This window comes from Equus przewalskii, chromosome 2, assembly GCF_037783145.1.
Source record: "Equus przewalskii isolate Varuska chromosome 2, EquPr2, whole genome shotgun sequence".
NCBI lineage: Eukaryota > Metazoa > Chordata > Mammalia > Perissodactyla > Equidae > Equus > Equus przewalskii.
This window is the reverse complement of record NC_091832.1, coordinates 21,261,328-21,280,341: the sequence shown is the minus strand read 5'-3', so window position 1 is coordinate 21,280,341 and position 19,014 is coordinate 21,261,328. Positions and strand designations below refer to the sequence as shown.

At 35.8% G+C, this 19,014-nt stretch overlaps 1 protein-coding gene across 4 annotated transcripts in view; it reads left to right on the top strand.

The window, feature by feature from the left end:
- The window catches only part of AGO3 (argonaute RISC catalytic component 3), a 116,119-nt gene that overhangs the window by 7,029 nt on the left and 90,076 nt on the right, over positions 1–19,014 (top strand). For all 4 annotated transcript variants that reach the window (XR_011537466.1, XR_011537467.1, XM_070610315.1 and 1 more), the window contains exon 2: positions 13,822–13,993. Coding sequence is in view for 1 of the 4 variants with exons in the window: in XM_008517507.2 (XP_008515729.1) it covers positions 13,822–13,993 (172 nt within the window). In the remaining 3 variants the exon portion in view is untranslated. The remainder of the gene's footprint in view (positions 1–13,821; positions 13,994–19,014) is intronic.

Below are 19,014 nucleotides of genomic sequence, written 5' to 3'. Positions count from 1 at the left end.
AATATGCTTCACTGGAAGTATAATTTATTATATTGACTGAATGCTTTCTTCGATTATGTTAAAATATTTTTTGGATACTTAAACTCGATGATGATTATTTTATAGTTACTAATGGTAGAGTTCTGTTCTATTGCTTATTCATGAAACAGAATTTTGATTTTTGCCAGTCTGTATAAAAAGCACCAGGCAAAATAATGATGATGGAGAAAAAAGTTGGCAGTGCGATATAGTGTAAAAAGCATGGGTTTTGGAGACAAATCCTGGCTCTCAAATTAACTGTGACTTGATAATGATGTCATTGTAGGTACCTCAGTTGTGACAAATATACCACTCTGGTACAGGGAGGTTGATAGTGGGGGAGGATGTGTGTATGATGATGGGCAGGAGGCATATGAGCAATCTCTACCTTCTGCTCAATTTTACCATGAACCTAAAACTGCTCTAAAAAATAAAGTCTATTAAAAAAAATTAACTGTGACTTTGGGCAGTGAAGTTAATCTTTCTTAACCTTAATTTCCTTATCTGTACTATGGGATGGTAAAAAGACATTAAGTATGCAAAGGAAATGCTACTTCCTATTTTTTAAGACATTTTATTATGGAGAATTGAGGATATATTTGTATACAAATAGAAAGAATTGTGTGATAAACTCCCCGTACCCATCACCCAAACCCAACAATTGTCAACCTATGTCCAATTGTGTCCCTTCTACTTTCCCCTCTCCTGTATTTTTGAAGCATAGTATAGACATAATACTGTTTCATTCATAAATATCTACTATGTATTTATAAAAGATTTGGGCTATTTAAATAAACTGCAGTACTATTATCACAGCAAAATAATAGTAATACTTCTTTATATCAAATACCCAGTGTTCAAATTTCTACTTGTCTCAGATATTATACTTTTTTTTTAACAGTTTGCCTTTTATTTATATATTTTTTGATTTTTGAGTCAGGACCCAAATAAGTTCCACACATTGTGATTGATTGGTATGTCTTTTTAAGTGCCTTAATCTTCAAGTTTTCTGTCCTTTTTTCCTCCCCCTTCGATTTATGGATTGTTTGTCACAGTCTGGATTTTGCTGGTTCCATCTTCATGGTGTAATTTAACATGTTCCTCTGAATTTCCTGTAAACTGCTAGAATCTAAAGGCTTGATCAGATCCAGGGCATTCTTTTTGAACTTACTCCAGTTAGCTTTTTGTCCCCACAACTTCACTGAAATTGCTCTTACCAAGGTCAGCAAAGAGTTTGCTAAACCCAGTTGTCAATTCCCAAATCGTCGTTTTATTTGAGTTTTCAACTGCATTTGATCAAGTTGCTTCCTTCTTGAAACACTCTTTTTTCCACTTGGCTTCCTGGGTACCACTCTCTCCAGGTTCTCCTTCAACTTTATTGGTTATCACTTTTACACTTCCTTTGCTGTTCCCTCTTTATCTCCCAAATCTCTAAACATTGAGAATGTCCTAGGGCTTAGTATTTTTCTATATCCTACCACAGTCTGGGTGATCTCCTCTAGTCTAGTGGTTGTAAATAGCACTAATATGCCGAGAACACTCATATTTACATCTCCAACGTGGACCTCTCCCTTAAACTCCACACTCATCTAATTGCCTACTAGACACCTACTTGTATAGACACCTCGAGCTTAACATGTCCTAAAAATCCTGATTTCCTATCTAAACTTGCTTCTATCACTGAATTTTTCCTATCTGATTAAGTGATACTTCCATTCTTTCAGTTGCCTAGACCAAAAAACCTTGGGAGCTCTTTTCTTCCATACCCCACACCTTATCCATTAGTAGTTCCCATCAGGTTTACCTTCTAAATATTTTCCACATCAATATCATTGCCGCAGTTGCTACCACCCTAGCCCTAGTCAACATTATCCTTTGCCTGCACAGTCAGCCAGCCTACTAACTGATCTCCCGGCTTGTACCGTTTGTACCCTTACATATAATTTTTAATATGGCAGCCAGAGTGATCCTTTTAAAAAACTTAAGTCAGATCAGAATGCTGCTTGACTCAGAAGCCTTTTTTGGTTTCTCATATCTCAGAATAAAGTCCAAAGGCCTCATCATGGCTTACAAATCCTGTATGATCTGATCTCCCATATCTCTGACCTCATCTCTTACCATTCTCTCTGTTGCTTATCCTGCTCCAGGCATGGTGGTCTCCTTGCTATACATCAAACATCAAGCAAGCTTCTGCTTTTTCCTTTATACTTGATTTTTACTCTGCTTGGAATGCTCTTCCAGATATCCACATGACTTGTTCTCTCACTTGTTACTGTTTTCTGCCTACTTGTCACCCTTTCAAAGAGGCTTTCTTTAACCAGTCTATCTAAAATGGTTAACTGCCTACTCTGTTTCTTCTCTCCCCGACACACACAGTTTCTATTGCCTTAACTTATTTTATTTTTCTTTATAGTAGTTACTATGAACCGATTGGCAAAAGGGAAATACAACATAATCTGCCCCCTCCACCCCATAAAAGCTTCTTGAGGACCAGGTCTTTATTATTACTAGTAAATTATTGTTCACCTGAGCCTCACCAATGCTTGGCACTTAGAGACAGTCAATAAATATTTGATGAACAAATTAAGAAGTCAGTGAATGAATGACTTAATGACTGATAGACATTCAGCAATTGTTAGTTTGTGTATAATGTACTGGTTAAAAATGCAGGCTCTGAAATCAGACCACCTATTTGCAAATCCAGGCTTTGCCACTTTCTAGCAGTGAACGTGTTTTTGATCTCCCTGTGCTTCAGTTTCCTCAGCATAATATAGTACCTGCCTCAAAAGTTAGGTTGTAAGAAATCATCTAATGTATGTCAGATATTTAGTACTCAATACATGTTAGCTACTGTTGTTGTTGATGTTACTTTCCTTAAATATTAAGATGGGATATTGCCCAGTATATTATGAACTACTTAAGCAAAGTAACTGTGACTTATTAATTAATCTATATATCTATAAAAACGAACATAATTGTTCAATAAATAGCGTAGATAAATGACCTCTTATGCTTCTGATTTTTAAAAAATTTGTCTATGGGGACAATGAGTTTTGTAAGAGAATGGGGGATATAGAACAATAAAATGTTTTTAAGCTAATCTTGATAGTAGTCACATGTAAATAAAACAGCAGAAAGTTATTTGTTAACACATAAGTGGTTTTTTAAAATTGTAATGCCTAATGCTAGAGAGGGTAAGAGAGAGAAATCTGGCGATAGTAATGTGTTCACATGCCAGATTGTCAGTAAATATCCAAAGTCAGAAACATGTTTCTCTTTCTGTGCCCTTTGACCTGGCAGGTCTACTTCTGAAATTTATCTGAAGGAAAAATTCTGTGTGCCAGTTTCTCTCTCTACCTTCCCCCAATAAAACAGTAGGTGCTTGATGCAGGGAAATGCACTTAGTGTATTTTATGATATGTTACAGGTGCTTATCAATATTTGTTGAACAGTTATTTTTTTTATGACTTATGTGTCAGGCACAGCTAGAATGTATAGGTGGTTTTATCTCATTTTTGAAATAAAATAACTGAACTTGCCTCAACATAATAAAGGTTGTATGTGACAAGCCCACAGCTAACATCATACTCAACGGTGAAAAGTTGAAAGATTTTCCTCTAAGATCAGGAACATGACAAGGTTGCCCCCTCTTGCCGCTATTTAACATAGTACTGGATGTCCTAGCCAGAGCCATTAGGCAAGAAAAAGAATTAAAACGCATCCAAATCAGAAAGGAAGAAGTAAAACTGTCACTCTTTGCAGATAACATGATATCATATATAGAAAACAGTAAAGACTCCACCAAAAAAAACTGTTAGAACTGATAAATTGAACAAAGTTGCAAGATACAAAATCAGTATACAAAAATCTGTTGCATTTCTGTTCACTAACAATGAACTATCAGAAAGAGAAATTAAGAAAACAGTCCCTAGGGCCAGCCCCGTGGCTGAGTGGTTAAATTCGTGCACTCCGCTTTGGTGGCCCAGGGTTTCGCTGGTTTGGATCCTGGGCACGGACATGGCACTGGTCACCTGGCCATGCTGAGGCAGTGTCCCACATGCCACAACTAGAAGGACCCACAACTAAAAAATATGCAACTGTGTATTGGGGAGATTTTGGGGGACTAAGCAGAAAAGAAAAGATTGGCAACAGTTGTTAGGTCAGGTGCCAATCTTTAAAAAATAAAGTAAAAAGAAAACAATCTCATTTACAATAGAATCAAAAACAATGAAACTACTTAGGAATAAATTTAGCCAAGGAGGTGAAAGATCTATACATTGAAAACTATACAGCATTGATGAAAGAAATTGAAGAAGACACAAATAAATGGAAAGATATTCTGTGCTCATGGATTGGAAAAGTTAATACTGTTAAAATGTCCATATTACCAAAAGTGATCTACAGATTCAACTCAGTCCCTACCAAAATTCCAATGGCATTTTTCACAAAAATAGAGGAGCTTTGTAACATAGTTTGAAATCAAAGAGTGTGATGCCTCCAGCTTTGTTGTTCTTTCTCAAGATTGCTTTGGCTATTCTGGGTGTTTTGGGGTTCTGTACCAGTTTTAGGATTATTTGTTGTATTTCTGTGCTTGATATGATTTCAGTCTTAAGTTTATTAAGACCTGTTTTGTGACCTAACATATGATTTATTCTGGAGAATGTTCCATGTGTACTTGAGAAGAATGTGTATTCTCTTGCTTTTGGATGGAATGTTCTGTTTATCTGTTAAGTCCATCTGGTCTAACGTGTCTTTTAAGGCCGATGTTTCCTTATTTTCTGTCTGGGTGATCTATCCATTGATGAAAATGGGGTATTAAAGTCACTACTTATTATTGTATTGTATATTGTATTGCTGTTCTTCCTTTAGATCTGTTAATATTTGCTTTATATATCTAGGTGCTCCTATGTTGAGTGCATAAATATTTACAAATGTTATATCGTCTTGTTGGATTGACCTGTTTATCATTATGTACTCCCCTTCTTTGTCTCTTATTACAGTCTTTGTTTTAAAGTTGATTTTGTCTGATATAAGTATAGCTACCCCAGCTTTCTTTTGGTTTTCATTTGTATCGAATACCTTTTTCCACCTCTTCACTTTCAGTCTGTGTGTGTCCTTACATCTGAAATGAATCTCTTGCAGGCAGCATATAGATGGGTCTTGTTTTTTTAATCCATTCAGCTACTCTGTGTCTTTTGATTGGAGAAATTAGTCCATTTATATTTAAAATAATCATTGATATGTATGTACTTACCACCATTTGGTTAACTGTTTTCTGGCTCTTTTGTAGTTCCTCTGTTCCTTTTTTCTTCTCCTGCTTTTTTCCTTTGTGATTTGATGATTTTCTTTAGTGATGTGCTTAGATTCCTTTCTCTTTTTTTTTTTTAAAGATTTTATTTTTTTTCCTTTTTCTCCCCAAAGCCCCCCAGTTACATAGTTGTATATTCTTCGTTGTGTGTCCTCCTAGTTGTGGCATGTGGGATGCTGCCTCAGCATGGCTTGATGAGCAGTGCCATGTCCGCGCCCAGGATTCGAACCAACGAAACTCTGGGCCGCCTGCAGTGGAGTGCGTGAACTTAACCACTCAGCCACGGGGCCGACCCCGATTCCTTTCTCTTTATCTTTTCTGTATCTACTATAGGTTTTTGTTTTGTGGTTACCATGAGGTTTCATTACCTTTTCTTTAACACCAGCAGCACATCCCCTTTGTTGACACTCAGCAGGCTTTTAAAAACTTGTATATGTGATTTCTGATATTCTACCAGTTGCATCAGAGTGTAACTTAAAACTTTTCTCCACATGTTGTCTTGCTTTTTTAAAAAAATATATATATATATGCAGGGGCTGACCTGGTGGCATAGTGGTTAAGTTTGTGTGCTCTGCCTCGGTGGCCTCGGGTTCTTGGGTTTGGATCCCAGGTGTGGACCTGCACACAGCTTGTCAAGCCATGCTGTGGCAGTGTCCCACAAAGAAAATAGAGGAAGATTGGCACAGATGTTAGCTCAGGGACAATCTTCCTCAAGCAAAGAGAGGAAGATTGGCAACATATGTTAGCACAGGGACAATCTTCCTTGCAAAAAGTGCTGTATTGAGTTTTGGAGATAGTTTGCTATATGAAAATCAAGAGTTATTTTACAGGGAAAAATTAGGTTCTATGGGGTATGCCTGTAATTATCAGGCCAAAATGGAAGGGAAATGGAAACGGAAAGACATAAAGAACATAGAAGCCACTTTTTCCCTGAAGGCGTTTGCTGATCGTGGACACTTTAAATTTTGATACCTGAAGGTGAGGGGAACAGAAATCAAAGCACATAATGGAGAGTGTACAGGAGACCTCCCCTGCCATTAACTGGGACCCTAAAATGCTATACTCAAAGGTGAGAATAATCTTGAAGTGGATAACCCTCACAGAAAGCCTAAAATCTTGAATTTATTCTAAGTTGCACTGGACTGTTAGTACTCCCGGGCACCTGACAGAAACAAATGTAGATCTTTCCTTGAGAAATATATTATACAAAATAATTCGGTCTCAAATTATTTTTTAAGTACACTGACCACACAGTCTGATAACCAGATATATATGCTAACATGATACCATGTGCAAGAAAGACAACAGACAATAGAAACAAAATCACAGACTTCAGATATTGAAGCTAACAGATGCACGTTATAAAACAAATATTTCTTAAAAAGTATATTTAAAGACCTCTAGTAGTAACTTGGCTGGATATAAAATCCATGTATACAACCTACTGAGGGCAAATTTTAGAGGTCTTTGAAAAAGAAAAAAATAATTAAATAACAGAAGAAACCTCCCTGAAATATTGATCTCAACTGAAAATTGGACATGTATTATGTTCCAAGCAAACCTATCAAAAAGAGAACCACACAAGGACATGTTCATGTATTCTCAAGTCTTAAATATATAAAGAATGCATACAGAAAAAGTAATCAACATAGACCAAATGCTAGAAGACAACGTCTATGGAAATTTGAAGATAAAACTGTTGAATGTATGGGTTCAGTGTCAAACCAGGTTGTGTATGAAGGTAACAGACATTCGTAAATATATAAAGACTTGGAAAATATATCCCCTAGGTGCCTTTTGGTATAACACTACTTAAAGACATGCATTAGGATAATGAAAGATGAATTTGAAATATCAAGAAGAGAGACTTTCAGAGTTGGAAAGCATGGGTGGTGAGCAAAGAAACCATATAAACTTAAATACGTTAATTTATTATCCACTTGTTTGTCCTATAAAGAGATATTTTCTCTGTAGTTTTCTAAAATGATGAATGTTTGGTTATCTGTTACCGTATTGGTGGATTAAAAAAACAACAGTTTATCATTTCTCGAGATTTGGTGGCTGGAAGATCAGCTGGTAGTGGAAGGGAGTGGGGAAGAAAACGTCTGGGAAGTCTCGGCTATTCTCCACTTGGGCCTTTCCATGTGGTAGGTTGGGCTTCCTCACAGCATGGAGGCTAAGTAGCATTCCAAAAGGCAAAGGCAGAAACTGCAGATTTCTTAAAGCTCAGTCTCAGAAGGTACAGAACATAACTACCTCTGCATTCTCTTGAAACCCAAAGTCAGCCCAGATTCAAGGGGAAAGGAAAAACTCCACCTTTTGATGGAAGGAATGGTAGAGATTTATAGCTGTCTTTCATCACTACATGAGGTATTCAACTACTGATTATGATCTCTTTCCAAGAATCTAACTTGGAAAGGGGTGGTAGAATGGGCTGAATAAAACTTGTATGTTCCATTAATTGGATACATTGTTCCATTAACAAGGTAAACTTTATCTTGATTTTTTAAAAACAGGTTATAGCAGCATATGATTCAAAATTCGTAAAGATATAAAGGGATTCACAGGTGTTTCTGCTGTAATATGATATGTGTAATCCTGATAAGCCAGCCAGTAAAAACCTATGCAACTTTGTAATTAGAGTATAATAAAAACAGTGAAAAATTTAATAAAAATAACAGCACAGTTAAACAGACATGTTAAATTCGTAATGATTGGAAAACAGTCTGGCAGTTCCTCAAAAGGCTAAATAGGACCCAGCAATTCCATTCCTAGGAATCTACTCAAGAGAAAAGAAAACTTGTGTCCATATAAGGGCATGATGTGAGTGTTCGTAGTAGCATTATTTATAATAGCCAAAAAGTAGAAACAACCTAAATGTCCATCAAATGGTGAATGGATAAACAAAATGTGGATTCAACCAGCTGTACATCGGAAGGCCTGTGATGGTTGCATCTGTACTGAAGATGTACAGACTTCTTTTTTCTTGTCACTATTCCCTAAACAATACAATCTAACAACAATTTACATAGCATTTACATTGTATTAGGTATTGTAAGTAATCTAGAGATGATTCAAACTATATGGGAAGATGTGCATAGGTTACATGCAAATACTACACCATTTTATATCAGGGACTTGAGCATCCATGGATTTTGGTATCGGGGTGGGGGGGGGGGGTCCTGGAACCAATTCTCTGCAAGTATTGAGGGACAACTGTACATTCAAACAATGGAATATTGTTGGGGAATAAAAAGAAATGAAGTAATGATACATGCCACAACATGGATGAACCTTAAAAACATTATGCTAAGTGAAAGTAGTTAGTTATAAAGGACTGCATATCATATGATTCCATTTGTATGAAATGTCCAAAATAGGCAAATCTGTAGAGACAGAAAGTAGATTAGTGGTAACAATTGTCTGGGAGTGATGAAGATGTTCTAAAATTTATTATGATGGTGGTTGCACAGTTCTGTGAAGATACTAAAAGCCATTGAATTGTATACTTTAAATAGGTGAATTGTGTGGTGTGAATAATACCTCAAGAAAGCTGTTAAAAAAATATATTTCTAAAAGGGGAAAAAAAAAAAGTCCTAATGAGTAAGTACTACTACAAGCATAGGACTGTACATTAAAATCTTTTGAAAAGATGATGGTGGCCTGATAAAGTGGGATGTAAGGAAGATTTGAGACTGCCAGATTACTGAGATAAAGGCAAACAGCACATAGTTCAGAGGAAATCACACAAAAGATATTTTAAGTCAGAGCATGTGGCCAGACTGAGCCAAAGGGGAAGACCATAGAGGTGAATGGGTATCGTGGACAATACTGTATTCCTCTGCAGATTGTTGCATTCACTTGTGTTAGTATACTTTGTATTCAGCTGCTGTTACTTGGTGAGGGAAAGCATTAATAGGCTGAAGAAAATCACATGTGAACCAAAGTAACCCTTTGTGTTAAACTGACATAATTTCCCTGTTACAATTGCATATAAGCTTATTTGTATTACAAAAACACATATTGTATCACAGTAGACTACACAGGGAGAAAAATCAATCTTTCTTTCTTAGGCCCCCCAGCCATCTAGTTCCCCTCTCTGAAGGCAATCATTGCTTCCACTATATTGGTGTCCTACTAGATAGATATTCAAATAATGTATGTATGTATAATATGAATGTATATTCTGTTTCTTCCTGCAAGTGAACACATTGTATACCCTATCCTGTACTGTTTTTTTCATATGACCTATCTATTAATACTAAAGAGTTTCTTTATTCTTTTTTATTTTATTACTTACATATTATCCCATTGTATGGTTGTAACATTAATTCCCCACTGGGCATTGATTTATTCATTTAGTATATATTTATTGTTTACTGTATGCCAGGAACCGTTCCATTTTCTTTTATTACTCCAAACGGTGCTACAGACAAGAATACCCTTGTACAAATGTCATTTTACGCATGTGGAAGAATATGTGTAGATAAATCCTTAGAAATAGAATTACTAGGTCAAAGTACAAATGCATTTTAAAAAATTGATAGTTTTTTTTTGTAGTTTTGAGTTTATAGAAAAATGGAGTGGAAAGTACAGAGAGTTCCCATATACCTCCTTACTCCTCTTCCCCCCTAGTTTCCCCTATTATTGCATTAGTGTGGTAAGTTTTATTACAATTAATGAGCCAATACTGATAACGTTATTATAAACTGAAGTCCATGGTTTACATCAGGGTTAACTCTTTGATTTGTACATTCTGTGGGTTTTGAAAAATGTGTGGTGACATGTATCCACCATCACAGTATCATACCCCCTGTGCTCCACCCATTCATCTCCCCCTCCTTTTCATCCCCTGGACCACTGGAAACCACTGATCTCTTTAGTTTTGCCCTTTCCAAAATGTCAGATAGTTGAAATCATGCTGTATGTAGCCTTTTCAGATTGGCTTGTTTTCACTTAGCAGTATGCATTTAAGGTTCCTCCATGTTTTTTCATGCTTGATAGTTCATTTCTTTTTAGAGATGAATAATATTCTGTTGTCTGGATGTACCACAATTTATTTATCCATTCGCCTACATAAGGGTCGTCTTGTTTGCTTCCAAGTTTTAGCGGTTATGAATGGAGCTACTTTAAACATTCGTATGCAGGTTTTTGTGTAGACCTGTTTTCAGTTTATTTGGGTAAATACCCAGGAGCGTGATAAGAGTTTGTAGAGATAAGGTCATACCCCCTTCTTCCTGGTGTAGAGATGGAGACACTTTTACAGATGGAGATTCCCCTTACAAATCTAAATGTCTCTTAACAAAGGGTAAGTAAATTCTACTTTTCAGAGTTTCTTTCCTGTCTACAGTTTTTAAAAGTAACCAGCCCAAAATGATCCTCGTGCCAAGAGACATATCTTGGGGTGGCCAATTCCAGTCCCCCACATTATCTTCTCGGAGTTTTATAGTTTTGCATTTGACATTTAGGTCTATGAGCCATTGTGAGTTAATTTTTGGAAAAGCTGTAAAGTGTGTCTAGATTCTTTTTTTTTTGCATGTGGATAGTCCACTTGTTTTGAAAAGACTGTCCTTTTTCTGTTAATTGCCTTTGCTCCTTTGTCAAGTGTCAGTTGACTGTATTTGTGTGGGTCAGTTTTGGGGCTGTCTATTCTGTTCTGTGGATCTATTTGTTTATTCTTTGGCCAATACCACTGTCTTGATTATTGTAGCCTTATAGTAAGTCTTGAATTATAGACCAACAATGAACAATTAGAACTTGAAATTAAAAACACAATACTATTTACATTAGCACCCAAAAACCCCCCCACCAGTTTAGGTATGAATCTAACAAAATATGTACAAGAAGAGCTATATGAGGAAAACTACAAAACTCTGATGAAAGAAATCAAAGAAAATCTAAATAAATGTAGAGCTATTTCATGTACATCTATAGGGAGACAATATTGGCAAGATGTCAGTTCTTCCCAGCTTGATTTATATATTTGTTTAGCACAATCCCAATCAAATTTTCAGCAAGTTATTTTGTGGATATTGACAAACTCATCCTAAAGTTTATATGGAAAGGCAAAATACCGAGAATAGCTACACAATATGAAGGAAAAATAAAGTCAGGACTGACACTGTCTACGACTTACTATAAAACTATAATAATTAAGACAGTGTGTTTTTGGCAAAAGGATAGACAAATATATCAATGGAACAAAATAGAGAGCCCAGCAGGGCAGGTTCCAATCTCAGTTCTGCTGCTTATTATTAGCTATGATGTTTTAGTCAAATCATTTCGGTTTTCCTCATCTATAAAATCAATATAAGGTTTGTATGAAGAATACGAGATAATGCTTGTAAAGCATTTATTAGCACATTGCCCAAGACATGATAAGAGTTTGATAAATGTTAGCTGTTGTACATTTTCTGATTTGATCCTAACAAGATTTGTAAGAAAGAGGCAGATCAGGTATTATTCCCATTTTATACGTCAGGAAATAGAATTTCAGAGCTATTAATATTTGACAAAAGTCAAATGGTTAGATAAATGGCAGCACCAGAACTATGATCTAGTCTAGAATTCCTCAATATTACCTATCTCAGTCTAGGATAGCAGGAAAAATTATGCCCTCAGAAGAGATTTTAAAAATATCTAACAACAAAATTTAAAAATGATTGATGCAGGCGGCACTTTAGTGTACTTTCATCCACAGTTTAAAAAGAAAGTTTTTGTTGACCCAACTTTTAATTCCTGATATAACCTCATCTTGGTCATAATGCATTATCCTTTTAATATATTGCTGGATATAATTTGTTAACATTTTGTTTAGGATTTTTGCCTGTATGTTCATGAATGATTTTGTCCTATGATTTTCCTTTTTCATAATATTCTTGGCAGATTTTGGGACCAGAGCTTTTCTGGCATCATAAGTTGAATTTTGGGTATTTTTGCTTTTTTCCTATTCTCTGGAAGAATTTGTGTAAGGTTGGTATTGTTTTCCTTAAATGTTTGGTATAATTCTCTAGAGAAGCCATCAGGATCTGGAATCATTTAGTGTGTGTGCAAATATTTTTAACTGTGGATTTAATTTTTCCAAGTAGTTACAGGACTTTTCAGATATTTTGAATGTAAGTTCATTCAGATAATAGTTAAATTAATTTATTAACTGAATTCATTGTTTGAACTTTGTTTAACAAGGCTACAACATTTTAAGCTTTAAAAACAATGCTAGATAGACATCACTTAGGGGTTTTTTTTACCTAGGTTTTTTTTTTTTAAACTATGATAAAATACTCATAACGTTAACTTTACCATCTTAGTAATTTTTAAGTGTACTGTTCAGTAGTAGTAAAGTACATTCACATTGCTATGCGACCAATCTCCAAAACTCTTCATCTTGCAAGACTGAAACTATACCCATTAAGGAAAAATTCCCCATTTTCCCCTTCCCCTAGCCTCTGGCAGCTACCCTTCTACTTTGTCTGTATAAATTTGACTACTCTAGGTATTAATAAGTGGAATCATACAATATCTTCTTGTGACTAGCCAGTTTCTCTTAGCATAACATCCACAAGGTTCATCTATGTTGTAGCATGTGTCAGAATTTCCTTCCTTTTTAATATTCCATTGTATGTATATACACATTTTGTTTATCCGTTCATCTATCAATGGATGCTTAGGTTGCTTCCACCTATTGGCTGTTGTAAATAATGCTGCTATGAGCATAGGTGTACAAATCTCTCTTCAACACCCTGCTTTCAATTCTTTGGGGGTATATACCCAGAAGTAGAATTGCTGGATTTTATGGTAATTCTATTTTTACTGTTTTGAGGGACCACCATTCTGTTTTCCAAAGTGGCTGCACCATTTACATTTATACCAATAGAGGACTTTACAAATTTTATATTTTTTTGTGTGTCAGTAAGCTGTATTTCTGTAGAAATGTCTTTCATCAAACTTTCAAATTTATTGATACAATGTTTGTAATGTCCTCAGTATCTGTAGTGATATCATTTTTTCACTAATACTGGTTATTTAAACGTTTTTACTCCTGTTTTAAAAATCGGTGTTGCCTGGGGTTTATTCATTTTAATTATCTTTTCAAATATTTGGTTTTGTGCTTTGTTATCCTTTTTATTGTATATTGTTTTTTATTTTGTTTATTTGCTCTTATCCTCATTATCTCCTTTTTAAGTTTACTTTGCTGTTGCTGTCATACTCATTATGTCTGATTTGTGCTTGCTCGTGCTCACCTGGGTTTATGTAATTGTTTTTCTTTTTTCTCCTTCCAAAACTATTTTCCAGAAGTACGCAGATTTTTTTTTCTATGTTTTAATGAGGAGAGTAAGTTGGGATGAAAGACATTGAATTGCTAGAAATGATGTCATCTTTCAGCATTAGGCTTCAACCATTATCAGCTATACTTAAAGTTCTAACACACTCTGGTTGACAAGATTATCAAATGCAGCTTGTAACAGTGTTACTCTTTTTTTTCCCCTCCCTGGCAGGACCCGTTGGGGCCCAGCCCCTACTCATGGTGCCCAGAAGACCTGGCTATGGCACCATGGGCAAACCCATTAAATTGCTGGCTAACTGTTTTCAAGTCGAAATCCCAAAGATTGATGTCTACCTCTATGAGGTAGATATTAAACCAGACAAGTGTCCTAGGAGAGTGAACAGGTAAGAATGATGAAGTCACAGAAATCTTTTGCTGTTGGTATTTGCCTTTGCTTTAGTAATTATGTTTATCTTGTATATCTGAGTAACAATGATAATGCCTAACAGTTTGACCAAGAACACATGGTAATTTGTTTTGAAATTAATTATACTTCAGAGGTGTGATGGTCAGAAAAAAAATCTATAAACAGTCTTGAAATTTTTCCATTATAACATGAGCTTTCTTTTCTCTGTGATAATAGAAAAGGTCCAAATCATTTTTATAGGCTCTCGAAATCAGCCTGAGCATCTTTTCCCTTGCTGTTAGGTATTATATCTGTGCTTTCTTTTTTCTCCCCACCCCACACCCACCTTACTTACCTTTTGTAATATTCCCTTTAAGATGATAGTGGTGGTAGCAGTGGTAGGTAGAGATGGTGGTTGTCATCATTTCATGCTTTCTGTTCTCTTGATCTTCAACTCCTAACTGTTCCTTACTCTTATCTAGGAACAAATACATATGATGTTTATAGATTTATCAGTCTGCTTTCAGTAAGCTTCTTCTCCCAGCTCCCCCAAATACAGGATATATATATAGATAGATATATATAGATATATATAGATATGGCTGTCGTTTAGGTAAAACAGGGAATATAAAAGGAGTTTATGGTGTGATATACTCCTTGAAGGAGGTTTTAAAAAATAAGATGGACAAGGGGCTGGCCCCGTGGCCGAGTGGTTAAGTTCGCGCGCTCCGCTGCAGGCGGCCCAGTGTTTCGTTGGTTCGAATCCTGGGCGCGGACATGGCACTGCTCATCAGACCACGCTGAGGCAGCGTCCCACATGCCACAACTAGAAGAACCCACAACGAAGAATACACAACTATGTACCGGGGGGGCTTTGGGGAGAAAAAGGAAAAAAAGAAAATCAAAAAAAAACCAAAACATTTAAAAAAAAAAAAAAAAGATGGACAAGACATTTAGACAACAGTGATATTCAACTTAGCATTTTGGTTTGTACTGTCAAATACCCCAGCCTTTTCTTATTCAGTAAGTATTATTCAGAGGCTTCATTTAAGACATAGATGGTTCTTGCTGTCAAGAAATTTGTAATTTAGTAGAGGTTAGGAGACAAGAAATGTGAAGCAAATGGGTATTAAGAGACTTTATGATAACGTGTAAAAAAAACAACCCATCCTATGAATGTTCTGATTAACATGTGATGCAGAGTTCTTTCTGAGGTCAGGAAGGGAGTTGCAGAGTGTTACAAGTGGAAAGAGTCAAAGAGATCAGGTAATCTGATCCTTTTTTTATTTAATAGCTGAAATGCAGAAAGGTTAAGAGGCTTATTCAAGAACACACATTTCTGATAGCAAAGGTAAGACCAGAACTCCAGAATCCTAACTTGATAGTTATTAATAAATATTTGTAAAGCAAGAAAAAAGGACTTGAGTTAATCTAAAACAAGTGGTAGAATTGTGGATAGCTGTAGTAAAGAGAACAGTGTTTTTAAAGATGAGACAACAGTAACAAAGTACAACAAGTGAGAAGAACCAGGTGTAGTGAGCCTAAGCCAAGCTTAACGGGGAGGTTCTGGTCAGGTACTACCTTAAGCTACCATCTATGAATAGATGAGTCCTAATCTTGGTATAGCCTCTACCTCCTTCCACTGCTTCAGACAGGTCAAAACAATTCATGCTGTCAATCTCCATCCCCGCACTCTGCTCATGTGACTATATTCTTTTTCTCTCCCCAAAATCCCCGACTAGACCTTCCATTTCCTCTTCCTCCTATTGGTCGTCCAGTCCTCTTGCATCTATTTCAGAAATTGTTTCCTAATCTGGCCCCTCTCCGTCTATATTGCTACCACCTTGGTTTCAGACCCTTACTTGTTATCTAGACTATTGTAATGATCTTCTAATTGGTCTCCCTTAACTTCTCTCTGTCCAGTCTGGTTAATTATTCACACTTCTGACATAGTTAGGGTTTTAAATAAAAAATTCTGATTATATCACTCCCCTACTTTAAAATTTATTCAGCTCCCTATTGCCTACAGAGTAACATCCGAAATTTGGTACAGTGTACCCTTCTTAGTTTGGCTCTAACCTATATCCTTTTCCATCTTCTGCAACTCTTACCTGGAATGCCCTCTCTGCCCTTGTCTATCTGGCAGACTTCTATTATTTTTCAAGACAAACCTTTTGAGCTCCATAGTCAGAGGGTAGTTCATTTTTCCATGACTGTGTAGTACTTGGTGTACACTTTTCTTGTAGTATTTTTAGTGTATTGTGATTATTTGTTGCTCCCCTCTTCTCTCAGTATAACCTCTTCATGAAAAGGAATATTCTTTATCATCTTTGTAGCCCTGATCTTAGCTCAATTATTGGCACATAATAAGTACTCAGTAGAGTGAAGGAAGTGCTTATAAAAGTAAAATGGGATGAATGTGGCGGGGGACAGGAAAGAGAACTAGATAATATTGACTTGTTTTTACGTCAACATCTGCAAAACTTAGTCCCTTTATTTTCCTCAGAAGCCTAGCTTTTGTCTTCACTTTTTGCATTACTACTACATAACTAGTCAGTTAAAAATTGTTAGTGGGCTTCAATTCCTACACTTCAACAACTGGAATTCTAAAAGTTAGAAGAAAGTAGATAGAACTTTATAATTCCTTTTCAATATTAGGTAAAGAGTTATGGGCCAAAATGCAGCAGTATTTAAATCAACACATATGAGGTTTCTCTTGTCCATATGCCACATGTTCAAATATTTGGCACTATGGCCTTAATCATAGTAGTAAAATGATGCCAAACAGGTTTCCACTTAGTCAGAGGAGTTTTCTTGGACAAAATATCCAGGAAATGCTTTTGAATCATTTTGTGAATCAACTTCTCTACTTTAGACTCTCTGTTTTGTTTTGTTTTGTCCTTTCATCACTCCTTTCAGGTGTATGTGTGTGTCGTTTTTTCTTGTTTAATGATTTTGATTGAAAATGATCATTTGGTAAAAGAGCATGTTTGTTAAGCAGATTTCCAATGTTTCTGGTTTTGTATGTGGGGAGAAATCTTGAGTAGACTGTTATGTACTTATTCAAAATCATTAAATACTGAAATAGGTGGGAAAAAATTGTATATACAGCATTACTATAACTGCATGATCTATTTGAAACGAATAAAGATTTGAAAAAATGTTGAAGTAATTGGTAGTAGAGTATGGTAGAAATTTTTTTTTAGTTCAATTTTCTTTTATAAATTAAACATTATCTTATAATCATTTACTACTGTGATTACCATTACTATTTTGTTATGATTAATAACATAGTACCAATATTTGCATATTGTATGTGGATGTAATGTAATTCTGATGATTGAATTTTAGAAGGAAAAAATAAATTTATATTGATACCCTTTTAGTTTTTAAATGGAGATCTCAGATCAGAGTGTTTGAGGGAAATCCCTTTCTGCTATTAGCAATATTGTTGGCATAGTGTTATAATTGGGTAGTCCGCCAAGAGAGGGACATACTTTTTTTTAAATAACAACTTTATTGATATAAAATTCACATACTATACAATTTACTCATTTAAAGTATACAATTCAGTACGTTCACAGAGATGGTGTTCAGCCATCACCACAATCTAATTTTAGAGAATTTTGTCCTCCCAAGAAGAAATCCCATTCTCAGTAGCAGTCACTCCCCAGTGCCTCTGTCCCTGAAGCCCCTGCCAACCACTAATCTACTTTCTGTCTCTGTAGATTTGCCTTTTCTGGATGTTTCATATAAATTGAATTATACAATATGGGGCCTTTTGAGTGACTGACCTCTTTCACTTGACATGATGTTTTCAAGATTCATCCACATTGTAACATGTGTCAGTACTTCATTGCTTTTTATTGCTGAATAATATTCCATTGTATGGATGTTTTGTTTATCACTTCATCAGTTGGTGGACATGTGAGTTGTGTGTACTTTTTGGCTCTTGTGAAAAATGCCACTATGAACATCGTTAAACAGGCTTTTATGTGAACATGTGTTTTCATTTCTCTTGGGTGTATACCTAAGAATGGAACCATATGGTAACTCTGTTCAACCTTTTGAGAAACTGCCCAGACTCTTTTCCAAGGTGGCTGCATCATTTCACGTTCCTACTAGCACTGTATGGTGATTCCTATTTCTCCACATCCTCAGCAACATTTGTTATCTGTCTGTTATTATAGCCATCCTAGTGTGTTAAGTAGTATCGCAGTTTAATTTGCATTTCCCTGATGGCTGATGATGTTGAGCTTCTTTTCATGTACTTATTGGCCATTTGTATATTTTTGGAGAAATATCTATTCAAGTCCTTTGCCCATTTTTAAATTAGGTCATTTGTTTTTTCATTATTGAGTTGTAGGAGTTCTTTATACCTTCTAGTTAAAATTCCCTTATCAGAGGACTTATCAGATGTAATGATTTGCAAAAATTTTCTGCCTGTTACCTTTTCACTTTTTTTTGGTGCGGAAGATTGGCCCTGAGCTAACGTCTGTTGCCAGTCTTCCTCTTTTTGCTTGAGCTAACATCTGTGCCAGTTTTCCTCTGTTTTGTATGTGGGACGCCATCACAGCATGGCTTAATGACTGCTGTGTAGATCTGTACCCGGAATCCAGGCCTGCAAATCCTGGGCCACCAAAGTGGAGTACACAAACTTAACCACTGTGCCACTGGGCCAACCCCCCCTTTTCACTTCTTAATGGTGTCCTTTGAAGCACAAACATTTTTAATTTTGGTGAAGTCCATTTAATTATTTCTTTTGGTGTCATAGCTATAGAGGGGTATACTTCTGGTTAAAATGATTTAGACGACATAGTCCAGAAAACACTGCCACTGGAAATCAAATGGCGTAGTTTTGAGTGTTTAGCTATCTTGGGGAAACTATACCATACAAAATATGTCAGTTAATAAGCAAGTTTTATTTTCCTCATTAGTTAATCACTTGGAAGATAGGAAAGCCAGCAGATGGTGATTATTTCAAATCTCAGAATTCTTTTAAAGTAGCATCTAAATAAG